Genomic DNA, 26,701 nt, shown 5'->3' with positions numbered 1-26,701 from the left:
TTTCTTTAATGTCATTTATTGTGAGGAGGTGCAACGTGTGTGAGAACGCACACACTTAAGACCATTAGAGAAGACACAAAAGCAGCATCTTAAAATCTCATTAGCAGAAAAAAAAAAAAAAGAAATCCTCAGAAGAGATGTATACATTCCAGTGCATCATCAGTGAAGCATTGACTCAAACAAAAAACACCCTTAAGCGTCAAACATGCAAGAAAATGCTTCACACCTCTTCTAATAAGCCTTAACACCACTTTAAAAACCCAGAAAACAAAGAACTGCAAACTTACACTGCTTAAAGAAATGGATAATGTGCTTGGCATAAATACAGACAGACATCGTTGTTTCATTGAGGTGTTAAGGTGCTGTTGTTGATGTTTGCTCTGCATAAAGTTAGTAATTTCCCTGCATGTGAATTGCATAAAAACTTCAGAAAGCATAAGAATATCATCAGTATTTCTTAAATATATTAAGCATTGAAGGCAATGATTACAGATTATGTTAATTTAGTTAGTGTGGTAAAATTTAAACACTTTAAGCTTAACCCGAAAGGCAATAATTCACAATGCAAAGCAGAAATTGACAAAAACTGAAGGAATACTGTATAAACAATGTATTTTACAAGTATTGTGCATATTGGGACCAGTCTTCATTGGAAACTGCAGCCTCCTGAGCTTTAACTCAAGCAGGTTGTGAAGCACTTGATCACTGCATCTCTGTAAAAAAAAAAAAAAAAAAAAAAAAAATCACATAAAAACACCAGGAATAGATTTAGCATCTCAGTTTAAAACAACATCGTTTATGAAATAATAAACAGATTTATAATAAAGGGAATAAAGATATGATGACTGAGTCTATCTCCATGATGTTTGAAGAGACCAGCATCCTTTGTCACTAACATTTGGGTGGGGCTCGTCATGAATAAGTGGGTATGTTTTGGCGGGGAAGAACAGTGGTGGGGGCTCCCTAGCTGCAGGTGCACCATGTCAAATGGTGATGCAATGCGAGAGATTCACCATGGCAACCATGCATTGTTGCCAAATCCATCTCCTGCCTCTTTGCTTTTTGCCATCAGTGTGTTGCTATGCAAACTTCAGCTTGAGCCACCGTCCAAATTCAGCGCAGGAGCTGTGAAACCCCGTCAAGGTTAAAAGGAGGCAGGAAGAGGGGAGGTCAACCCCCGACAGGAGACTCGCTCCTTTAATAGATATTTTTAAAAACAGGTCTCCTTACTGGATGGCTCAATGCCAGAGTTAACTCAGTCATCAAGGTTTCTCTTGTTTTAGTATCTGAGGCACATTTTGGTTCCCAATAAACAGGAACACATTTCCAACATGTTGTCAATTTCAACCTTTCATTCTTTTTTTTACTTAAATATTGAAAATTTCAGCAACTTTTAAAGGATTTGGGTTTTATTATATGTATGCTCCACAAATCATGAAATCAAATCTAAAAAAAGATGATTTAAAGCTCAGTTTGTGAACTTTAACATCTTTACTGTGTTTGTGGACTTCAAAAGTTACTGGTCCACTTTTCATTGATGTCACGTATTTTCAGGATTTAAAGAGATATGATGGTAAAAAAAAATATTTAAATCTCAGATGTAATTGTTTTTAAATGTATATCGTCTCAAAACCTTTTTATTTTGATTCTGCTCCCTGTTCGTACCAGCTGACTCAGAATTGTACAGATTATGACCCCTGATAAAAAAAAAGTCCCCTCCTGCAGACTTTAAGAGAAAATAACTTTTAATTCCTTGTTTGTCAGAGTGGATATAAAATGTCCCCCCTCAGTACAGTTCAGCAATCAAGTTTCAAAGATAAAAAATGGGAGTGGGGGTTGTTATCTGAACCAGACACTGTTTAAGAAGCACCCTGAGTCTAGGAGCCTAACATTGACATTTACAACATAAAATGCTTTTTCCATTATCGTGTTTACTATTTAGTTTGATTTCTTTAGCAGATCAAAAAAACCCTTCTTTCATGACACTCAGAAGTTCCGATTTTTGTTTTTCAGATACTAGAATAAGGAATAATATCCGGAAATGTTTTTTTTTTTTCTCAGGCTCAGTTTTGTGTTTTTTCAGACAGATCCAATTCCATCTGTTTGAAGCTGAACCAGAGCAACAACAGCCTGACAGGTCAATGGGAAGTGGACATGCAGCAGGTTTTAGTGCCTCGATCTACGAACATTGGAGGTTATCCAAGGCAACAAGGTAAAACACATTAAGGGATCAAGTCTACTGGCCATGTGGTGTCGAGTTGACAGGTATGGGTTAGTCTGACTAGAGACAGCTAGTAAACCTGTGAACTCTGCTGCCGTCCAGCAACAGTAAAGACCATAGGAAGCCAAGTGATCAAATCTGAAGTATATTAAAAATGGATTATTGTAAAAGGCTTAATAGAAATAATGAAAAACAAAAACTTTCAATGCAAATAAAAGCTGATACCCAAGATTAAAATAAAAAAAAACTTAAAGGAGGGAGATAAATGTGTATTTCTTCAAAGGAATCTGCTTTTCAGGAGACTGCCGTGGTTCCTTTGTCTTGGTTTTGTTTTGTTGTCAGCATTTGTGTTGGGGGAGGGAGATCTCAGGGTGGCTACGTGATGTCTCTCAGCTGTCAGGACAGATTATAGGGGTCACCCAAACACACAAGGCACTTAATGGGGGGAGCTGCACGGAGGCGAGGGGGATCCGCACCGTTCACCAAATGAGATATAACCCTACTTACAGCTGGACTGACAAAACAACATCACACCTCCTGCTTGGTTCAACAAAAGCCCTCAGATGGCACACCATATGACCACATTTTTAAACGGGAAGGCTTAAACATTTTCATCTTAACACCGTTAATCATTTAAAGCTGTAAGATTTTTGTTCTGGTAGAAAAGCACAAAAAAAAAAAAAAAAAAAGACTCGAATCCCGTCTACATCTAATCAAATATTTGCACTGAGCGTTAACCCTCGAGAGCTTATAACATAAGCTCATTAGACGCAATATAAAAGCTAGATTGAAGAAATGTATTTGTCAAATCTGTCTGAAAGAGCCTTACTCCACTAAAAATCTATTTATTCTGATATTAAGAACAAAACAACCTCACAGGACTAATACCTAGAAAGACAAACAAACGGGCAGCCGCCATTTGTCTGACACAGAGAGCTCACACTTGTCATAGTGAGGCGGATTAGGGCCATATGGTGGAGACAAACAGTGGCAAATAAAAACATGTTTTCAGGGACGACTCTCTAAGCAAATTTCTTATTTTTACACGTGAACTGCAGACGAACAGAGCATCATTAACCGTTAAGGTCTTACCTGGCAAAAGGAATGTAAGAGATGCTGTACCTGAAAACAAACAAAACATGACACACAATTACTGGTTATGTCAAACTGCAAATTTGAACAGGATATATTTGTAATAATCTCCTATTTGTTTTATTTTCCAGGATTCTAGTCGGCTTGGAATCTAACATGGATTTAAAATGTAAATGTAAGTTTCTTAATGTCTCTGTTGTTGTTTAAGCTTAATTAAAAGGTGTGTCTTCGACTTGTCGTTCAAAGCGAAATTTATTTGAAATAAAAATCTTAGTTTTATCAGTTTAATCAAAAGTATTCACTCCCCTTGAACTCTGTCACACTGCGTCATGTTAAAGCCACAAACATTAGTGTATTTTATTGGGATTTTATGTGAGACCAACACAGCGTGGTGCATATGTGTGAACTGGTTGGAAAAAGATGAATTGCCTGAAATTCTTTCACTAACAGAAGTCTATCTAGAAAAAGATGAGCATATAGATTCAGCCTCCATTACTCTGATATTAATTTATGACAGTGTAAAGAATTGGCTTAAGAAGGCACCTAATTAGTAAATAAAATCCACCTGAATGTGTTTTAATCACAGTACAAACACAGATGTTCTGTGAAGACCACAGAGGTTTGTTAGAGAACAGACCAAGGAACACAGCTGACAGGTCAGGGAGAAAAGTCAACAAGACGTTTGAAGCCAGGTTACATTAAACCTGAGGATTAATTAAAGAAGTAGCCAAAAGAACAATGACAACTCTGCAGGAGCTGCAGCAATCCACAGCTCAGGTGCAACAATCTACTGACAGCCATTACTCATGAAATCCACAAATCTGTCCTTCATATAAGAGTGGGAAGAAGAATGCCATTGCTGAAGAGTCCCTTATGAGGTTCTCCACAAAATGTGTTTATTGGATTTATCAAGTAGTTAAGTCATAAATACCGTCAACAATGATTTATAAATGTGTTGGCAAATCATATGCAAATACGTTTTTGACAAGGACTTCCAACCTAAACATTACTGGAACCTTAGTTTGATCTTAAGAAGCTGTTATTAAACATATTCTAAAGATGTGAGGTATATGATAGAGATAGATAGAGCTGAATTATTAACCAGAGCCCATTAGCCTGTCTTGTTGAGCAAATATTTAACCCTCATGAGGAGAATCGAGAAAAATCAAACTGATATTTTGTTTTCTTTTACCAGCTGCCTTTGCTGAATTGTCAGATTTCTGACTCAGTCATGAATTAAGTTCAACTTTCAGCCTAACAACTGGACTTTCTGTGAGGGTCAGTGGTGACATCTTACAAAACAGCTGGGGCCTTGCTCTGAGTCTGGGCTTGATATGTGTGACTTGTGGGTCCCATGGCGACACCTTTGAAGACACAGGCAGACAGGAGATGAAAGAAGGAGAGGCACCTGAGGTTAGGAGGCTGAAGCAGAGATGCTAATTCACCATCTTCCTGAGTATCCACTGTCATCCTTAAACTATTGGTGAGGAACTTTGTTCAGATCACTAAGTATATCTCCTGACATGCTGGTGTCGCTGTTAGGGTGAACACAAACTACATCAATATGCAGCTGCAGTAAATAAAGTGCTGTAGGAAGGTATCGCTTCCGTTTTCTTCTAAAACAGGCCGTTCGTTTTCAAAAACCCTCCAATGTGTTTAAATTAAAACAACTCTGCAAAAAGGAGTAGGCCAAAATTCCTCCACAGTGGTGTAAAATCATGGCCAGTTACACATGATGGCAGTTTTTGCAGCCAATGTTGGGACATTCAGTCCTTAGGTTTAAGAGACAATTACTTCCAAATAGGGCGCAGACTTTGCTAGCTATTTTTCCCGTGAATGAATGAAACTATTGAAAAACTTCATTTTCTACTTGTTCTAGTTATCCTTCTCTAATATTAAAACATGTTTGATGATCCAAAACATTTTAGTTTGACAATAAAGCAAAAACAGAGAAATCTGTTAGAAGGGAAAACACTTATTCTCAGCATTGTAAATCTATCCTTATTGCAAAGACCCCACACAGTTTTTATATTAATACGTCAATACTATCCCAAACTCAAGTTTCTAGAGTTCTCTATTTTTTAATATTTACTATTCACTCTAAGGTTCACAAATGGATTTATGGCAGATATTTCTACAGAGTCTTTTTTAAAGATGGAACTGGCAAAAATAAACTGTAAAACTACTAAAGTCTTGGGGATTTAGTTGAAGCAAAGGGAGCAAGGCTCTGTATTGTCAAGATAAACCTAAGAAATATGACCTAATGGAGGGTCAATCTTACCAGGTCATTGCCAAAAACTGCAGAATACAGAAGATGATAGCCAACCCATTTTTTTTCCACTGTAAAAAATAAATATATTAAAACAAGCATTTCCAATGGGCCGAATACTGATATCTATACATTATTTGTTGAACACTTACCCAAAACGCTGCACAAAGTGTCAAGACAAGGCAGAGCTGGTGGGAGAACACAAACAACTGTTACCACATTTAATAGGAAAAGATAATTGCACTTTATGCTGGGATCAGTCAGGCCTCTCTTTCAAGCCTTCAGCCCGTTCCGAATGCTGCTGCTTGTCTTTTAACCGTTACAGTCATCTCTCGGCTGGCTGCCAAAATGTCGAACAATTGATTTTAAACTCCTTCTCTTGGCTTTTAAATGCCTTCACAGTCTTGCTCTTCTGTACATCTCTGACCTTGTTTTTGGTTGTATTATTAGTATTATTATTTCTTGGTTTGACCTGTTTTAGTACTATACAGCACTTTAGTAAGATTGTTTTTATATGCTTTATAAATAAAATGGGTTTGAATTTTGAAAGGTAAACTTCAATGCACGTAACACACCAACACTCTACCTAAAGAAAATATCTGCATAATAAAACAGATTTCAGTTGAGAGAACAAACTTTTTATTGCCAGTTCCAAAAAGATCATAAGATGAAAACTGTAGAGCCTTTAATTATCCCTGATAGGAGTTACAGTTAAATATGGTGTGTATATTAAAGTTTTACTAAATGTGTAGTAAAAAAGGATATTTACCAGCATAACAATGGTTGCTATGAGTCGTGTTGGTTCAAACATCCTCTTCAGCTGTTTTAATGGTCCCATCAAGAAACAGGTGCTTTAGAAATTGAAGAAAAGGAGAGAAAAATGGCATGTTAATATGGTGCAAGGTAATCTTCACAATAAAGTTAAAGATATGAGTCACTTTTCATTTACGGTCTTGTGTCATAAAGCACAACCAAGATACGAGTTCACAAATGTTTCTTTGGCCAGCCCAGCACAGTGGCCCTTCTTTAAGTTAACTTTCAGATCCAAAGAAAAATAAAAACCTGTGTTAGAAGTTGTACAGAAACAAAACTCCACAGTAAACTGTGTGCAAATAGTACCTTCTACATGACCATAGCAGCACACTAGGGTTGGGTGAAATGACCATTGTGGTATCTCTCAGTGAGGCGTTGCGATTTATGCAATGTGGGAAATGTGGCCAATGCCATGCACATCAGCAAACAGCCTGGAATCCATTGGAAAATATGGAATATCTTAGAACTTCAGTAACAATCTAATCATTCTTCACCCTTTACACTGACGTCCACTGTGAAAAGGCAGTAAAAAGACCATATTGGTCGCTGCAGCTTTCCAGCTGTGTGATATGACGTTCCCAGCGGGTGATTAGCTCTCTCACACAGACGCTTGTGCGGAGGACACCTGAAGTTGGCCTTAAAGAATTATTTGTTACAGCAAGATTCACTGGAACCTCAAGCAAACACGTTACAGCAGAATTATCAACAAGGCATATCAAAACAGTGGACTAAAGATAATGTCCTATCTACAGCACTGTTTTAGAATGATATATTCATGATTATTATAAATAAAAACACCTCTCTTTAAAAGCTTTCCATTTTCCTAACTCAGCATTAACCAGAACACTCCCATTGTTTAGTGCGGTTTCAGCCCAGTGCGCAGAAAGAGATAACTTGGTTACAAAAATCTAATAAACAGGTGAAAGATTTTTATAAGAGGATATGAAAAAGAAAGATTAGCTTTGAGGCAATGCCTGCAGGAGCTTGTTGCTGGACCTAATTCTTGACTTTAAGAATATGAAGATGGTTTATATGTAAACGTGTCTCATACTAATTAAACAGAAAGATACAGTGTGGAGAACAAGTATTTGATACACTGCTGATTTTGCAGGATTTCCCACTTGCAAAGCATGTAGAAGTCTTACATTTTTATAATAGGTACTCTTCAACTGTGAGTGACAGAATCTAAAACAAAAATCCAGAACATCACATTGTGTGATTTTTAATTAATTTGCATTGTACTGCATGACATAAGTATTTGACACACCAGAAAAACAAAACTTAATATTTGGTACAGAAACCTTTGTTTGCAATTACAGATATTAGACATTTCCTGTAGTTCTTGATGAGGTTTGCACACACAGGGATTTGGGAGTCCCTATGATAAAAATTTAAGACTTCTACATGCTTAGCAAGTAAGAAAACCTGCAAAATCAGACGTGTATCAAATACTAGTTCTCCCCATTGTAGCTCTACATTCTGGTCCAAGAAAATAGAAATTTCCATTGGTGAAATCATTCTCATTTTTCAGAACATAATGTCTTTATAATGTGAACATCACAGTGGTTCAGGACTCCAGATCCAAGCAGTATGACTAACACTAAAATGGTTTGACCAATGGGTTCAATTTAACTCAACATGCTGCAGTAATTATGGGTCCGGCGCTTCCTGTCCATCAGCATGATGACGCACTCAGAGCCACCTTGCACATGATGGATGTCTTACGTCAGAGACGTTAAAGAGGAAGGTTTTCCCAACTGGTGAGGCATGCTGAAATGCGCCCAGCACAGCTGAGTGGGTAGCAGGAATCACTTGAGTGTCACATCTGTTAGATGAGAAATTAGAGTAGTGCTTGTTGACGTAGAGTCTTTAGACTGACCGGAAGAGAGGGTCTGTTGCTTCGTCTCTCCGTCGTTACTCCAACTGCTCGGTGTGACAGAGACACTCAGGACGTCCACGCACATGATGCTCCTGCTTGCTGACGGGAAGGAAATCTGTCACCTCTAAAAGTCTACGACCGACTGCAAAAACGACTCAGTCATTCACCCGAAAACAAGGTTTTCTCTTTTGTTTTGTTTTTTAGACACATGAATAGGTAAAAAAAATTAAAAAAAAGGACTTCCCATAACCCATCCAAAAAAAGAAAAAGAAACAAATTAAAGCTTAGGCACAGGGACTCTAAACTCAATAAAACTTAATCCAGTCTTGTTCAACATTTTAATGGGGATTATGAAGAAGGAGATTCAATTTCTTTGTACAAATCTCTTGGGGATTTAGTATGTTGGGGACCGTCTCCGGTCAGAAATGAAACAAAACCCTGTATAACAACTCTGCTCATCGAGGACATCAGAAATGGCACCTTTAGAAGCAGACTTTGAATTCTCCTTTGGCTTCATAGCCAACATAGACCCTAGAGAGCCAGTAGTCAAACCAGCTACTGAAAACAAACCAACAATTTAATATTTCAATCTAAACAAGATTTAATGAGAAGTTGCTTCTGGTTTAATTAAATTTGGTTCTAGTTTCTTGATGGCATAACCACCTTACCACCTCTTTAACTTTTTATACTGCAATGAAAAAACAAAAGTCACCAAATATATTAAAGCCATATGGCAATCCATGCAGTTTTTCAGCGTATGCATGGTGCGTGCAGTGGGATTGTGATAATTATAAATCTGCAATATATAGTACAGAGACAACCAACGCTTTTATAACACATCTGATTTAGCAATGCTGGCATGTTACTTCAAAACATGCAGTGCTACATAAAACGTATGGAAACTCATTAAACTTTAACTCATGTTGGTCATGTTACAACTACAAGCTGATGTATTTTATTGGGGATTTATGCAGTAGCCCATCACAAATATTATTAAACATAGCAGCAAAAAGGCCCAGGGTAACTCTGGAGGAGCTGCAGAGATCCACAGCTTAGGCAGGAGAATCTGCTGAAAGGAAATCTATCCGTTGTGCACTCCACAAATCTGGCCTAGAATAAAGAGTGCCAAGAAGAAGGCCATTGCTAAAAGAACCCAACAATAACTGATTTCCACAAGCCATGTAGGGGACACAGCAAATATTAGGGAGGAGATGCTCTTGTTAGGAAAGAACTAACTTGATTCCCCCGAACCCACCAGCTAAACAAAGAGAAATGATGGTGGCAGCATCATGCTATGGGGATGCTTTTCTTCAGCAGAGATGGGGAAGCTGGTAAGTTTATAAGAAGATAGATGGCACCATATACAGGACAACTCTGGAGAAAATTTTCAGAGGCTGCAAAAGACTTGGGACTGGGACAGAGGTTCACCTTCCAGCAGACAACAACCGTAATTATGCACCATAATTAGATAACTTCTAAAGGAATGATTTAAATCAAATCATATTCTGGCATTAGAAAGACCCCATCAAAATCTAAATCTAATTGAGACATTGTGGAACAAAGTGTATAATCCTCTTTACAGACATTCTCCATACAATCTGACTGAACATGAGCTGTTTTGGAGAGAAGAATGGGGCAAAAACAACTTGTCTTTAAAAGTTGGTAGCAAGATACCCCAAAGGAAGCGCAGCTATAACTGCAGCGAGGATTTAAAAACCATGTGTCCCTCCTCTGCACTTCTCAATACCGCACAACTTTGTATTGGTCTGTCACATTACATTCAACCAAAAAAAAAAAAAAAACATCACATTTTTGGTTGTAACGTGACAAAATGTAAAAATGGGTAGGAATGCTTTTGCAAGGCACTGTATAAAGCATCTTTTTAAGCCATGTTGGCATTCTAGTTAAAAAAAACAACAACTGTTTGGTCACTTTGAACACAGAAGCACATGGACAGCGACATGATCAACTTTCGTTTGAGCTAATGGAGAAAGTATTTGTAAAAATAAAAATAGGAAAACATATGATTTTCAGATGATAGACAACTCCGTGAAAGGAATCAGAGCAAATAAAAATAAATAAAAAACTCGCCACACTCAACATCAAGTGAAATATCTTTAAATGGACCTGCGCCATCACCTAGAGAGTCTTACCTGGACAAAGCTAAAACATTTCCTAGCGTGTAGAAGACAGCAAAAAGCTTGTAGCCACCAGGAATGAAGAGCAGTGCTGACCCCTGGAAAAACAGTAGAATGTTATTGGTGAGCCGCAGAGAATAAACATCCTCACACATTTATTAGAGGTCAAAGATAAGAGAACCCAGCCATGGCATACCGCTATATCAATACATCTAATTATTATGATTGAAGATATTATAAGTTATTCCTTTATCAGAGAATGTAACACAGGTAAACATTTTTTGGTGTGCTTTTAAAACTTCACAGAAACATAACTGTCTCCCTCTAGTGACAAAATAACAACGTTTGGTTTAAATGTGTTTGTTATTATATTTAAGTACATTTCTACACATAATGGATAGTTGTCAATAATGAAGACCTGTAGAACAATGCAAACAATTTAAAGTCATGTGCGATGCATTTAGACATTTTATAAATTAAAAACATATTAAGCTATTTAAAGTGCATTGCAAAAATATTCATACCCCTTAACTTTCCCACGTTGTCACCTTACAATCACAGTTGGATTTTATTCAATGCCTTTTTATTGGAATTTTGACTTTTTTTTGTTTTATTTTGTTTACAGATAAAAATGTTTAAAGTGAGACATTCATGTTGTGTATTTCTATTAAGTGTAAAGACTTTGTGGAGCCACATTTTGTTGCAATTACAGCTGCAAGTCTTTCCATCCATCTTCCCATGAACGATGACCAGCCTCCTGTCTCTGCTGAAGAAGTGCACCCTCACAGAATCATGCTGCCACCGCCAAGAGTCCCAACGAGGATGCTGTATTCAGGGTGATGTGCAGCATTGGTTTTCTTTTACACGTAGCATTTCGCGTTCAGGTCAAAAAGTTTAATTTTTGCTTCATCTAACCAGAGCACCTTTGTGTTTGCTGTGGCTATGGCTTGTGGGAAACTGCAAACAGCAATTTTAGGTTAACTTTATTTAATAATTAGGTAACTTCTAAACGTAACTGTTACACTAGATTTTTATTTACTGGTATCAGAGTAGCATGAGCGGAATAGTAATACAAAATTTAAAAGCATGTGAAAAATGATGTGCTACTTTGTATCGGTCTGTCTCATAAAATCCAAATAAAATACATTAAAGTTTGTGGTTGTAACGTGACAAATCACACCAGTGTTTGAAGGGTATGAATAATTTCGCAAGGCAATGACTGCTTGGTCATATATGGTAGTTTTGTTGATAGATCTGCTACGCCTTTTTAACTTTTACTTCAACTCAACAGGCCTGACTCTAGACCACAAAAGGCTGTTTTCTTGCGTCAGTGTGAATTATAACAGTTAAGTGTGTGAGTCGAGACTTCCTGTCATCTTGCAAACTGTATGCCCCAACTGGTTAGTTCAGGTATTTAATTTATTAATGTGGAAATGATGACAATTTCCCCTGCAATGATTATTGAACAATGGCTCCTTCTCATTTTAGCTAATTTAAGTTTAAAGAAAGAAAAAACAGGATCTTTATGATGATGTGCATTCTCTGTATTTTCACGGTCAGTTTAAAACCAGAGCTGCAGAAACACTCACTAGTATGGAGCACAGGACGCCTCCAGCAAAGCATATGACAAACCATTTCACCCTGGTGCTGAAGCTGAGAGAGCTGCCATCAAGGACCTGGTGGGAACAATGGGAGGATATCACACGACTAGTCTAATGACCTACACTGAGACCCACTGGCTTCCCACGGACATTCAATCGTGGTAGCTGGAGCCAAAAATGTTAAAGTTGCAGAGCATACAGCAGCTTTGGTGTTTGTTAAAAAGAGACAAATAAGAGCAAAAAGTTCAAAAAGAAAAGCAGCATTTGGATAAAAGTGAACCTAAGCCGCACCTTACCTCGTATCCTCCTAAACGTGAAGGCGTGCAAACGTGTAAACAAAACAATTAGAGTTAAAGCTAACAAGGGCATGAAGGTTAATTTAAAAGCAGCATAACTTACAAATATGGTGTTACCAATTCTGCTAAAGGCTACAGAGTGAATATTAGCTGTTATATTCAAAAACCGAAAACAACAAGAAAACAAATGTGTAAGAAAAACAGGAACTCATAAATTTCTCGAAAAAAAGGAAACTATCACAACACTTTTTATACAGTTAGCATTAGCAGCTGTCATACGTTATGCTAACCTGTGCAGTTAGCCCGAGCTCTTCATTTTCCTCCCGGCCGCTCAGCACACGACGAAGCTTATCCATCGCTAAAATTCAAACGAGTAAACTTTTTGGGAAAAATAATAACGTCCAACTGTCTAAACTGAATCTTGTCCTTCGGGGGTTAATGAGTACTATCGCTGACATCAGTAGCTGTACACACTTCCTCGCTTCCTGTACGACTTCTCTTCGTCGTGCTGACCTGGAATCAGTTTATAGTCACTCAGGATGTGGTCTGTTTCCTGAAAGAGGCGTTTTACTAACAGAACGCAGGTCAGATACTTAACGCAACTAAACGACACTTCTCTGAACGGTCACTGCTGCTACAAAACTTTCTAAAAGTGAACCAAATAGCAGGAAGTTTTGTTCGTCTTGCTGGACAAAGTTTTGATAATGTTATAAGATTTTATTAATGTACCTGGCCGGAGCCAGTTTACTGTTAAAAAACGACCATAAAATTGTAACATACTATAAAAAGAGCGGGGAAGTTTTATACATCGTAGCAAACGGAATTTTCACATTCTAATATGTTATTATTATTATCAGTTAAATGAGTTTAACCGCTACATTTGGGTGTCCATTTTCATGTCCCGTTGTCGCCATCTAGTGGAGATGTCACAAAATGCAGCAGGCTCTCCAGGGTCAAGAGTTATGAGGTATGGCAAGCTGGATGGGTATTTATTCGACATCAGCAGTTGATGAATCCGGGTCAGTTTCTCCTCTTTGCAGTTTGCACTCACGTTTTTGCACATACGAGTTGCCATTTCATCCTTCCATATCCCTATTTTATACCGTGAAATTAAACTATTAGATATTGTTTACGACCGATTTTTGGTGAAATCAAAGAAGTACCGAAACAGCCTGCCATACCGCTTAAAAACTAAATGGACTGAACTTAAATAGCGCTTTTTCAGTCATACAGACCACTTAAAGCGTTTTACACTACAGCCACATTCACCCAATTCACTCACTAACGCTCACACATTCATACACCGATACGCAGTTCGGTAGGCAACTTGAAGTTAAGTGCCTTGGCCAAGGCCACATTGACATCTGGCAGGAGGAAGCTGGAACCGAACCCACAATCTTACTCTTCCTACTGAGGCACAGTCGCCTCTTTGTGGCTCCTATACTGCGGACCAGTTGGCCCCTGCAACATGCCATTATTTCATTGTGCTTTTTATGCTTGTTTTCATACAATGTGTAACTTAAGAGGGGTTAATGCTGTTAAGCGCTTTGTGACTTTGTGTCTGTGAAAGACGCTTTATAAATAAACTTTACTTACTCACTACTTTAACATATCTTTAGGCAAAATTTGGACTATTTTGATGTCAGTTAAACACTAACCAACCCAACCTTAAAACAAATAAAACATTTTTTATTCCAGTGTGTTAATGAAGGGAAAATACTTAAAGCTGTTCACATCAATTGATGATACTATACTATTTACATTTATATTCTGGCTGGGTTTGTCCCACACATTCATGTGGGTTCAAGATGAATGCATTTAAGAATGGAATATTTTCTTCTGTTGTAATATTTGCCAAAACATTATGTCAAGGCTGAATAAATTGAATAACAAAAGAGATATAATTGTGGGAAGCTTTTGAGGTCACGCTGTTCTTCTGATGCGCCGTCACTGATTGGGTGTTTGTGAATATGCCAGCAGGAACGTTATTTCACAACAATGACAATAAGTTGCTGTGGAGATACAATTTCTTCAAAACGTGCAAATGAGTTTACATCATCCGCAGGGTTTGTTGAATATTTTTCAGACACAAACGGGCCCAGATTTGAAGTGCAAACTTTAATTAATCAGATAACCTAACTCGCATTCATTTGTGGAAAAACGACAAGGGGACGCATCAAAATTTCATAATAATGTTGGGCATTAGAGCAAAAACAAGAGTTAGAAGTTCCTGAGAACTGGCTTTAGTTCAGGTGACCGAGACCCGTCTCTGCGCTGCCAGGATGATCTGTTTCAAAAGCTCCAGCAGGAGCAAATATCTCCATGCGCAGTAACCCGGGAGTGGACAGCCCGCCTTCTCGGTGTTCACAGACGCGAGCAGCGATGTGGACGCCGCTCCCAATATTCCTGCTCCTGTTTGTCCCGTTCTTTTACGGATGCACCAGTTTCGTGTGCCCGAGAATCTGCCGGTGTTCCTCCGAGACGATCAGATGCAGGGTTACAGGAGAGGTGGGAAGGGATCAGAGAAACATAAGACTGTAAGTATCAGGGTATTGTGCATCTCATAAAATCTTACAATGAATATGTTTAGCAGCTGTATAGTTGTATAAAGCTATTTTCCAGACGTCCGCGCGTAATTACGCACAGTGAGATGTTTAATCTTGATCCAAATATATTGTTTGGGTGGATTGTTAAATAACACTTTTCAAATAAATAATTTTATTAGCTTATTAACTTTTTTCCAGCGGATCCAACTCACCACCAGGTGAGTTGGATCCGCTGGAGGAGGAGAAAGCAAAACAGACTCGGCAGGCCCAAGCGCATAGTGAGGGTCTGCTGGGAACGTCTGGCGGAGCCTTCGGCCAGGGATGTATTCAACTCCCACCTCCAGGAGAGCTTTGACCTGTTGGAGACATAGAGTCCGAGTGGACCATGTTCTCCGCATCTATTGTTGATGCTGCTGCCCTTAGCTGCGGCTATAAGGTCTGCAGTGCCTGTTGCGGCAGCAATCCCTGAACCCGGTGGTGAACACCGGCAGCAAGGGACGCTGCCAAGCTGAAGAAGGAGTCCTATTGGCTGTGGTTGGCTTGTGAGACTCCTGAGGCAGCTGACGGGTATTGTGAGGCCAAGCGTGCCGCAGCCCGGGCGGTGGCAGAGGCAAAACTCAGGCCTGGGAGGAGTTCAGTGAGGCCATGGAGAAGGACTACCGGATGGCCTCAAAGCGATTCTGGCAAACCGTCCGCCGCCTCAGGAGGGGGAAGCAGTGCTTCGCCAACACTGTTTACAGTGGGGGTGGGTGGCTGCTGACCTCAACTGGGGACATTATTGGGCAGTGGAAGGAGTACTTCGAGTATCGCCTCAATCCTGCCATCACGCATTCCGTGGTGGAAACAGAGGCTGGGGACTCGGGGTTGGACTCTTTCATCACCCAGGCTGAAGTCACCGAGGTGGTTAAAAAGCTCCGCGGTGGCAAGGCTTCGGGGGTGGATGAGATCCGCCCTGAGTACCTCAAGTCTTTGGATGTTGTAAGGCTGTCATGGTTGACACGCCTCTTCAACATTGCGTGGCGGTCGGGGACAGTGCATCTGGACTGGCAGACTGGGGTGGTGGTCCCCCTTCATAAGAAGGGTGACTGGAGGGTGTGTTCCAACTACAGGGGGATCACACTCCTCAGCCTCCCTGGTAAGGCCTACCAGGGAGGCCTTACCAGGGTATTGGAGAGAAGAGTCCGGCCGATAGTCGAACCTCGGCTTCAGGAGGAGCAGTGTGGTTTTCGTCCCGGCCGTGGAACACTGGACCAGCTCTATACCCTCTACAGGGTACTCGAGGGTTCATGGGAGTTTGCCCAACCGATCTACATGTGTTTTGTGGACCTGGAGAAAGCATTCGACTGTGTACCTCGTGATGCCCTGTGGGGGGTGCCCCAGGAGTATGGAATCGGGGGCCCTTTATTAGGGGCCATCCGATCTCTGTACAAGCGGAGCAGGAGTTTGGTTCGCATTGCCGGCACTAAGTCGGACCTGTTCCCGGTGCATGTTGGACTCCGGCAGGGCTGCCCTTTGTCACCGTTCCTGTTCATAACTTTTATGGACAGGATTTCTAGGCGCAGCCAAGTGCCGGAGGATTTCGTCTCTTCTTTTTGCAGATGACGTGGTCCTGCTGGCCCCCTCTAGCCAAGACCTACAGCATGCGCTGGGGCAGTTCACAGCCGAGTGTGAAGCGGCTGGGATGAGGATCAGCTCCTCCAAGTCCGAGGCCATGGTTCTCGACCGGAAAAGGGTGGCTTGTCCTCTTCAGGTTGGAGGGGAGTTCCTGCCTCAAGTGGAGGAGTTTAAGTATCTCAGAGTCTTGTTCACGAGTGGGGGAAGAATGGAGCGGGAGATCGACAGACGGATCGGTGTGGCTGCCGCAGTAATGGGGTCGCTATGCCGGTCTGTTGTGGTGAAGAGAGAGCCAAGGCGAAAAGCGAAGCTCTCGATTTACCAGTCGGTCTACGTTCCTACCCTCACCTATGGCCATGAACTTTGGGTCATGACCGAAAGAACGAGATCCCGGATACAAGCGGCTGAAATGAGCTTCCTCCGTAGGGTGGCCGGGCACTCCCTTAGAGATAGGGTGAGGAGCTCGGCCATCCGGGAGGAGCTCGGAGTAGAGCCACTGCTCCTCCACATCGAGAGGAGCCTGTTGAAATGGCTCGGGCATCTATACCGGATGCCTCCTGAATGCCTTCCTCGGGAGGTGTTCCAGGCACATCCCATCGGGAGGAGGCCCAGGACACGGCCCAGGACACGCTGGAAGGACTATGTCTTTCGGCTGGCCAGTGAGCGCCTTGGGCTCCCCCCGGAGGAGCTGGAGGAGGTGTCTGGGGAGAGGGACGTCTGGGTGTCTCTGCTGAGTCTGCTGCCCCCGCGACCCGGTCCAGGATAAGCGGAAGATGACGAGTACGAGTGTTAACTTTTTTCTACTTGTTTCTTTGCATAAACCTGAAATGAACTGGCAGACTGTGTGAGCACTGTCATATTTAATAATGTAGTCCTTGTAAATCTTACTAACTAGATCTAAGCTTGTTCCTAATTTAGAGAACATCTTAATCTGGCCATCATTTATTTTATTCAGCCTAAATATTATCTATTTGTTTTATATTTATGCATTATATAGACTCATTGCCCAATATAAAATGGACACAGTTGATATCTGACTGTAAACAATAGTCTAGACTTTGTTCTAGAAGACTTTATAGCAACTGCCCAGCTGGCTTCCTAACATAGTATATTGTCATAATAGGAACAATTTGGATTTTAAAAACAGCTGACTAAAAACATATGTCCAGATCTTCAAGGTTACGTCATTCAACAAGAAGAACCCCAGTGTGTGTTCGACTTAATTAGCTCCGAAGAACATGTCAAGTTGGCCTCACAAAGTCAGGTGCAAACAGCATCCTCTCATCCTATGAGATTCCTTGGCGACTGAGCTCACCCGCAGGGCCCACCAGGAATCTTGACCCCTTCTTTTGTAAATCACTGGACCTTGAATCTGGACTGATAAGTGCCTGACCAAGGCTGGCAGCTTCGTGACTGGATCAGATGCCAAACCCCACCCCCCTTCCCACAGTACAGGCACTACAGAAACTTCATATTTGGAAAATTAGATGCTGTTGGGACAAAAAACAAATTCAAAGAATTTTAAAATCAGAAATTGGATTCACAAAGTTAAATTTATTAAGGATTTTCTAAGTCTACTCTGGCCAAATATTTTACATACTAGCTCAATTATTTACATACATTTTTACTAATGTCCGATTAAAACATTGCTCATCAAGTTCCACCATGGCTGCATGGTTTTTGTACCCTTCAACAAGGTTTTAGTAAAACTAAATATTTGACCACCCTTCCTTTCAGAAATATTAGTTAATTTTTTAGTAGCTGTTTTCAAAGCACTGATCTGGTTGTGAATATATAGCATATAAGTTTATAAATACGGTTCGAGTTCAAGGCCCTCCTCAAAGCTGAATGTTAGCTTGCTTTAGCCGTTCTAAAACCAGTTTTGATGTATGTTTGGGATTGTTTTACTGTTGGAACACCCCACTGTGTCCAAGTTTCATGTGTATGGCTCAGGGGGTCTCAAGCTCCAGTCCCCTGGTGGTCCTATTATGTGATTTTGGATGCATCCCTGGTCCAACACCCCTGAAACAATCAATAACCACCTCAGCATGCAGCCAAGTGCCACATAGTTGTGGTGGTAATTGGTTGTCTGATTCTGGCGTGCTGAAACATACACATCCAAAGTTGCACGACATTGCCCCCCAAGGATTGGAATTTAGCTTGTCCTTGTATGCAACTGCAAATTGTAGATGAGCTTAAAGGTGTTGGAGGTTGGAGCACAGGGCTCTTCCTTAGTCAGTACCCTTTCAAGAAACGTTGATGTTAAACTCACTTCAGTGTGGACAGTGACACCGCTTGTCCAACAAGTTTCAGTGCGTGTCTGGCATGAACCTTGGTGGTTCCTGGATTTTCCTTCATCTGAAGATAACAGTTTCGGTCAGATGGTTGAAACCTGGACACAATTTGGGCAGCCGGACAGTCATCCCAAACACACACCAAAATGGTTTTGAAATCAGTGAGGCAAGCTATAAATATGTTTTTAGAAAGCCCTGTTCTCAAACCTTTTGAAAAATTGTGAATCGGGCTTTAAAGTTTGTTCCGTTGAAAGTAACCAAGCAATTTAAATAAGTTCTACTAAATCTGTCAAAAACAACAGTCAAATATCCAAGCAGAAGTACACCAGAAGTTAGCTGCAGGTAAAACCGGCTACAAAAAGGGTGTGGTCAAGATGCAACTTGCAACTTTAAAATTAATTGAAGTCGTTGCTCATCATCATTCCACCCTGGAAAAGCTTAACTGATACAAAAATACTTTCAACGTCCTAACTTGTAACAAGTTTTATGCTATGCAAACATCTTGCGCTGAATCTAAACTGATCATTTTATGCCTATATTTACTGAAGTCTCACCATCAAGCGACATTAAATCAAGATGATGTGTTGGTTAAAGATTCACTGTATCTAATGCCCATCTCCTATCTCTTGTAGGTTTCTTTATCATCTTTCTTTTAAAACTATATCAAGCCATTCTTTTGAGGACTTGACAGGAGTTCAGAGGATGTATGTATTTGTCTTTTCTTTAGTGCACTACAATGAGAGACAAAACTAAAATGTCAGCTGTATATTGTGATATGTGAGAAAGTGCTACATATATAATCATGCAACATGTTTTTAGCTCTAAATTTCTATTGTTTGTGTGTCAGAATAAGCTATTCTGCACTTTTAGAGGTCATGTTTAGTTGACACTGAACAACAATGGGTACATTGAGTTAGTATCTTAAGTGTGCTTTGTTTGTGATGTTTGCAGTGAGATTGCTCAAAGTATAACCCTGGAAACCATCGAGGCATTAGCATTTAACAACCTTCTCAACCTCTCTGAGATGTAAGTCCTATCTGTGGGTTTCCTTTGGATGAATTTTTGTCCCGAACACTGTGGTCCACCTCAGCTGCTCTTTTCTCCCACATAACTTAACAGTTCAATCCAGAACGCAAAGAGTCTCAGGCACATTGACAGAAGAGCCTTCAACAACCTTCCAAATCTTCACTACTTGTGAGACAACTTGAATATAACGTTATAACTTTTTCAGGTTTAAAATCAAACCTAAATAAATTTATTTTACATATTTGTGCCTTTCAAAACGAATCATCCATTTGACTTTAACAATATATCACATTACAACCACAAACTTCAATGCATTTCATTAACAATTTGATTAATAGATCAACACAAAATACTTTTTAGCAAAAAAAATCTGAAATGTGAGATTTGCATTATTATTCAGCCTATTTTACTCTGAAACTCCAAAATAAAATCCAGTTCAACCAATTGGCTGCAGAGATCACTGAATTAGTAAATAGTTTGAAGCATGCTTAGGTTAAAAAGCTATATTCCATCAGCAAATTGGTAATTATGGGGGAGCTACAGAGGTCCATAGCTCAGGTGGGACTTTATGTCATGCTCTGCACAAACGTTGTTTTTATGGAAGAGTGGGAGGAAAGCCATCAACGAAAGCATTTTATGTGAAGTCCCATTTGTTATTTGCCACAAGCTATATAGGGGACATAAGAAACATGTGGAAAAGGAACTTTTTTATCCCACATGCCGTGTGGTAGAAAACAAACATTCCACATCAGTGCCAACGAATCCTCCCTATGGTGAACCATGAAGGTGGCAGCATCATTCTGTGGGGATGCATTTCCCCACAGCATGGATAAATGCATTTCTTCTGCAGGATTAGATAAGCTTGTCAGAGTTGTACATACCGGGCAACCCAGGATAAGAACCTGGGGCTGAGATTTTCTGGCATGGCTGCACTGAATCATTCACTAGATTCAGTGTCAGTTTGGTTGAATACAAATGTACGCCACACTTTTCAGATTTTCCTTTGTAGAAAGTTTTGAAATCAATGTATCCTTTTCTTTCTACCTCACTATAATGCAGTACTTTGTGCTGTTCTCTCAAATAAAACCCCCACTGAACATTTTCGGGTACCATGGGTATGAATAGTTTTGCAAGGTGTGCTACAGCATCAGATGCCTATAGAAAGAAGCCCAGATTATAAGAAAGTTTTTTCTGTGTTTTGCTTCACATCAAAGTAAAAAATTATTGCAGATGTTTCATGTCTGCTTTATCACTACAGGAGCATCTCAAACACTGGGCTAACACTCTTCCCTGATGTTACATCAGTCAGTTCTCTCAAATCAGAATTTATTCTGTAAGTCCACTGAAAAGTCACAATAATAAAATGAAAATCAAACATAACAATGATTTTTTTTACCTCACACCAAATAGCTCAAAGGTACATTCTGACTGTTAGTGTTGTAACAATACAGATTGTTCCAGTCTGAACTGTGTCTGTTGCAGGGAAATATGTGACAACCTTCATCTACTTGAAGTGCCTCCAAATGCTTTCACTGGAATGACTGACGGATATGTTACATTGTAAGTGTGCCGCTGCAGCCTTCATTTTATCAGCTGCGGAGATTCACTTAATTGACTGTCATTTTCTTTCTAAGCCAACTTTAAACACAAACTGTATATCGCAGGAATCTCTACAACAATGGTATCAGAGGAATACACAACGACGCCTTCAATGGGACAAAGATAGATAAGCTGTATTTGACAGATTCCTACTTAATTCTCTTTTTTTTTATTTTCTGCTCAGGCAGTGAAAAATGTGCTCACTGGTCTTTTACTCCACCCTGCCCAGAGTACTGAAGAATAATCGAAACCTTGAAGTGATCCACAGAGACGCTTTCCAAGGAGCCACTGGTCCTGGGGTCCTGTAAGTTAGACTGTGTGTGTATGTTCTTTTAACTCAGATTGACATAAAGAAGAGAGACATTATTCAAATTTGCTTTTCAGATCAAAACGTTTTATGAGTTTAGGCCATTCTGTGCCATGACCCACTTATGAAATATGTGTTACAACAGCTTGTTGACTGGTGCTGTGAGCTTTTACAAGGCAGTGTACTTGTGCTAAGGTCCAAAAATAAAAGGTTGCTCATATGATACTGTTCTTGGTTATTTTACAGGGATGTTTCTGCAACAGCTCTCACAAAGCTACCTGCTCACGGACTGGAGTCGGTTCTGGTGTTGTCTGCTCAGTCAGCATACGGTATAAAAAGTTTGCCTCCTCTGAAGGGACTGGGCAGCCTTCGAGAGGCCCACCTCACCTACAATAGTCACTGTTGTGCCATTCTGAGCTGGAGCACTCATAGGTGACTTGCTCTGTGAATTGTGTATATAAATATATATGAAAGGATACAGTGCCCTGCAAAGGCATTCATACCCATCAAACTGTATGTATAGGGCCATTGTCTTCCTAAAAGGCAGAATACCTTTCACAGCCTTTAACAAATTTTTTTATTTGATGTCGCTGTATTTAGTTCCCCACAGCTTCCCATCAGCTCTTACCAGCTTATTATCAACTGCTGAATAAATGGATTCTCACAGCATGATGCTACCACCTCAGTGTTTCATCATGAGAATGGTGGGTTCAGGGTGATGTGCAGTGTTAGTTTTCCACCACAAATTACATTTTCTATGTGGGCAAAACAGTTTGATTTTGGTCAAATCTGACTAGAGCACCATCTTTCATGTGTGTGCTTTGCCCTTCAATGTGCAAAGGAAACTTCTGATAGCTTTATTCTATCCACTTTCCCATAAAGGTCAGGTTTGGTCAGATTTGGAAACAACATCACAACCCTGGAAAAATGAATCTAATGCTCTAAAAGAGCTTCTGCAATAGAAGCAGAAAGCTCCAACAAAAGCAGTTTATTGTTTTTTTATTTTCAAGAATCAGACAATAGAGGGTTTCTTTGTTATTGTTGCAAAATAAAAAGTAAAAGATCGTGTACACATTTTATACATTATAAATTCACATTTTAGAATTTTGTGGGTTCTTTATGCTCTTAGCAATTTAATATAAGACATTAGAAGTATGAAAAGTGGAAATAAATTTCCTTCTGTTTTTTTCCAGGGACTTCTCAGTTAATCACTCTTGGGATAATATTTCTACATCTTGCGAAGAAGGGAATCCATCAGCAAGGTGAAACATTTGTCCTGGTCATGCTAAACTAGTGGTTCATACAAGTTTCTATTCATCATTTTCCAAAAGAGATCAACGTGCCGAAAAATGTATTTAAAGTAATTTGGATTATTTTAAGCAAATAGTTTTCTTATTTGTAACAGAAGGAGGTCATATTGCTGTAAGTTTATAGAAACCCCTGGTTTTAGTTGATCTTGGAAACTTTAACAGCTCAAACTAAAATATTCAAATGTATAGGATGAAATGCTGTATCTGTGGATATTAAACATCTACACTTTCATAAGGGACTGTTAACGGTGTTGTTTTTTTCTTAGCCAACAGTGTCTGTGTTAGTAGGTGAAATTACGCTTCCATCTGAATGGAAGGATCCCCCTCATCCGCTGCAATTCGACAGTCGATGATTCTAAGCCTGCTAAAAGTGGAGTAAATTTGAGATTTGTGCAACTGCATGGAAGAATGAATGTTCCCGTGCTTTCCATTTTTCTGAGATTTTGGAAATAATCATGTCCAGCTGGTGAGGAGCACTGATACAGCCTCCCTCCTTTGCCAGCGAAATTACATGCTGTAGCACGGAGAATGTGACAGACTTTACGGTGCCTTCTTTTTGTACTTGGAGTTTTCTGAGTTCCTATTCGGAAAATTGACAAGAATGCCCCCTGCAGCCGGGATTTCTACCAGGAAAGTCAGAGCTCACTGTGTAAGCTCAAGGTCTGCATTCAGTTTAGATTTGAACATATTAAAAACAGTGAAAGCTGTAGGTATGATTTTTTTTTCCAGCAGTTCTTATAGTTTGTATCTCATTAAACAAATGTCAAACATAGAGCTTTATAATATCTGTTTTGGGTAGGGGAACTATTTCTGACCTTAAGTTTACAGAACCTCACCTCAAAACATCCAAACAATCCCTCAAAGAGGAAAATCTTTAGTCCTTATTCTTTATTTTACTGCTTGTTTTACACAAAGTTTTTTCTCCTCTTTTTCTGTCTCTTAAAAACAGATTTCAGAGGGTTACTGGAGGCACAGCTGACACACCTCCGCTTGTGGGCGTACCCTTTTTTTCTGAAGCTGACCTGCAGGATATCAACTTCCAAGATCTGGATTTCCACTACCCTGAGCTGGACTTCTGCCGCTCCCACCCAATAATCTGCACACCTGAAGCAGATGCTTTCAATCCCTGTGAGGACCTCTCCGGTTTTAGTTTTCTCAGAGTTGCTATTTGGTTCATCAACATACTTGCTATCACAGGCAACCTGATGGTGCTTCTGGTTTTCTTTACCAGTCGGAATAAGCTGACTGTGCCTCGCTTTCTCATGTGCCACCTGGCTTTCGCTGACCTCTGCATTGGCATCTACCTTCTGGTGATAGCTACTGTAGACATGAGGACTCGGGGTCACTACAGCCAGCACGCCATTGAGTGGCAAACTGGACCTGGGTGTAGTGCTGCGGGCTTCCTGTCTGTGTTTGGTGGTGAGCTGTCGGTCTACACGCTTTCCACCATCACCCTGGAGCGCTGGCACACCATCAATAATGCTCTACATGTAGAGCGCCATCTGGTACTGACACAGGCTGCAATTATAATGGCAGCTGGTTGGTTACTATGTCTGGGGATGGGGATACTGCCCCTGGTTGGTGTGAGCAGCTACACCAAAGTCAGCATGTGTTTACCGATGGACATAGAGACCCCTCTAGCTCAGGCCTTCATCATCATCATCCTACTCCTCAATGTGGGGGCCTTCATCGCCGTGTGTGTTTGTTATGTACTCATTTACTTGACTGTGAAAAACCCAGAGTTCCCTGAAAGAAGCACAGACACCAGGATAGCAAAACGCATGGCTGTGCTCATCTTCACTGACTTCCTCTGCATGGCACCCATCTCCTTCTTTGCTATTTCTGCTGCCTTTAAGGTTCCTCTCATTACAGTCACCAACTCCAAGATTCTGTTGGTCCTCTTCTTCCCCATCAACTCCTGTGCCAACCCCTTTCTGTATGCTATCTTCACCAAGGCCTTCAGGAAGGACGCCTTTCAGCTCATGAACGCCATGGAATGCTGTAAAAGCAAGGCCAACATTTATCGTTTGAAGGCCTGCTGCTCAGATAATGCAATAAAGAGCAACTTGAGTTCCAAAAACAAAGGAGCCCAGACTGGAATAAACCTGGCTCCCATATCACAGCAGGATCTGCAAATTAAGGATGAGCAAGAGATAACCTGAAAACTGAAAGGGGCAAAGAATCTGGGCATTAGGGTCCATGGGGTTAATGATCTTTAATTTTTAATGGAAATCTTTACATGTAGTTATGTCTATAAATGACAGTGCTGTCACGCTGCACTGTTGAAGATTTACTTCGTTTTTACAGTTTTTTAGTTTACTACTAAAAACATGAATGCAATCCTCTGACACATGATGCATCTCTTCATGTTCAGATCACAAAAAAATACAGGTTTAGGAAATAATAGCAGTTACATCATTAGTCATGAACCTTCTTGTTTTTCACATCTAGTGCCTTGCAAAGGTATTTATTCCCTGCGGATCCTTTCAAATTTTGTCACGTATAAACTTCAAACTTAAATGCAATATAGGGATTTTATTTGATAGTTCAACACAAATAAGTAAATAACTGCTACAAATAAAAACCTGAAGAGTATTGTGCATTTGTATTCAGCCCCTTTACTTTGATACCCTATGTAAAATCCACCTGCCTTCAGAAGTCAGCTAAGTAATAGAGTCCAGCAGTGTGTCTTAATCTCGGTTTGAAGACCACTGTTTTGTGAAGGCTTCAAATGTTTGTTAGACAACAGAACTGACAGGTTGGACAAGGTGCGCAACACAACCAAGACACCTGTAGTAACTCTGGAGGAGCTGCAGAAATCCACAGCTTAGGTGGGAAAACTGTTAGTTTTGCACCCCATAAATCTGATATTTATGGAAGAATAGCAAGAAGAAAGGAATTGTTGAAGAAAACCCATAAGAAGCCCAATTAAACGTCTTCAACAAGCCATGTGGGGGGCACATAAAGAAGATGCCCTGGTCATATGAGATCAAAACTGATCTCACTGTGAAACATGGTGGTAGCAGCATCATGCTGTGGGTATGCTTTTCTTTAGCAGGGACAGGGAAGCTGGTCAGAGTTTTTGGGAGGATTGGTGAAGCTAAAGACAGTGCGATCCTGGAGGAAAACCTGTTAGAGAAGAAAGACGGAAGATTGGGGTGGAGGCTCAGCATCCAGCAGAACAACAACTCTAATTATAGAGCTGAAAATACAATGGAACAATTTAGATCAAAGCATGTGATAAAGTGGCCTAGTCAAAGTCCAGACCTGAAGTCCTATTAAGAGCCAGCGGCTAGCCCATGAAATTTACGTTTTCAGGCGTCCCCTATCTAGTTTTACTCAGCTTAAGCCATTTTAGCATCTTGAAAGACAAACCCTCAAAGACCTGCAGCTCTAATTTCTGCAAAGGGCAATTCTGCAAATTATTGACTCCGGGGGACTAAATCCAAATAGTTAATAATTATGTTTGTGGTTCTAACGTGACAATATGTTAAAAACAAACTTAATTGAAAATACTTCTTCAAGGTACTTTAAAATAACCACATTGGGACAAATACATTCAACCTTGTGAAGATAATTGCACAGAAAGAAATCTTGCGAGCTATTAACTGTGGTGTGGTTTGTTTTGTTAACTTTTCTGAAGAATAAACAGCAAATTTCATGCATGGAAGTCCTTAAAGTGCTACAAAGGATATT

At 40.2% G+C, this 26,701-nt stretch overlaps 2 protein-coding genes across 5 annotated transcripts; one reads left to right on the top strand and one right to left on the bottom strand.

Annotated features, from left to right (window-relative positions):
* sft2d1 (SFT2 domain containing 1) lies at positions 1-12,801 on the bottom strand. 2 transcript variants are annotated; one of them, XM_047352315.1, is made up of 9 exons: positions 12,600-12,801; positions 12,002-12,088; positions 10,428-10,510; positions 6,352-6,433; positions 5,735-5,770; positions 5,595-5,653; positions 4,611-4,677; positions 3,314-3,343; positions 1-713 (listed from the first exon to the last, which is right to left on the bottom strand). In XM_047352315.1, the coding sequence occupies exons 1-9, from the start codon at positions 12,663-12,665 to the stop codon at positions 558-560; spliced, it is 666 nt and encodes a 221-aa protein (XP_047208271.1). In that variant the 5' UTR covers positions 12,666-12,801; the 3' UTR covers positions 1-557. The 2 variants fall into 2 exon arrangements, with proteins under 2 accessions (XP_047208271.1, XP_047208272.1); XM_047352316.1 differs by lacking the exon at positions 4,611-4,677.
* Positions 12,748-26,666, top strand: lhcgr (luteinizing hormone/choriogonadotropin receptor). 3 transcript variants are annotated; one of them, XM_047352313.1, is made up of 11 exons: positions 12,748-12,893; positions 19,396-19,467; positions 19,715-19,789; positions 19,883-19,957; positions 21,048-21,122; positions 21,272-21,349; positions 21,454-21,522; positions 21,618-21,692; positions 21,942-22,127; positions 22,889-22,957; positions 23,955-26,666. In XM_047352313.1, exons 1-11 carry the CDS (start codon positions 12,748-12,750, stop codon positions 25,165-25,167), a joined length of 2,133 nt encoding a protein of 710 aa, XP_047208269.1. In that variant the 3' UTR covers positions 25,168-26,666. The 3 variants fall into 3 exon arrangements, with proteins under 3 accessions (XP_047208269.1, XP_047208268.1, XP_047208270.1); XM_047352312.1 differs by lacking the exon at positions 12,748-12,893 and adding an exon at positions 14,397-14,846; XM_047352314.1 differs by lacking the exons at positions 12,748-12,893; positions 19,883-19,957 and adding an exon at positions 14,397-14,846.
* Positions 26,667-26,701: the final 35 nt, after the last annotated feature.

The sequence above is a fragment of the Girardinichthys multiradiatus genome, chromosome 22 (assembly GCF_021462225.1).
Source record: "Girardinichthys multiradiatus isolate DD_20200921_A chromosome 22, DD_fGirMul_XY1, whole genome shotgun sequence".
Lineage (NCBI taxonomy): Eukaryota > Metazoa > Chordata > Actinopteri > Cyprinodontiformes > Goodeidae > Girardinichthys > Girardinichthys multiradiatus.
The sequence above is the reverse complement of the archived record's forward strand: the minus strand, read 5'-3'. Positions and strand labels throughout refer to the sequence as shown.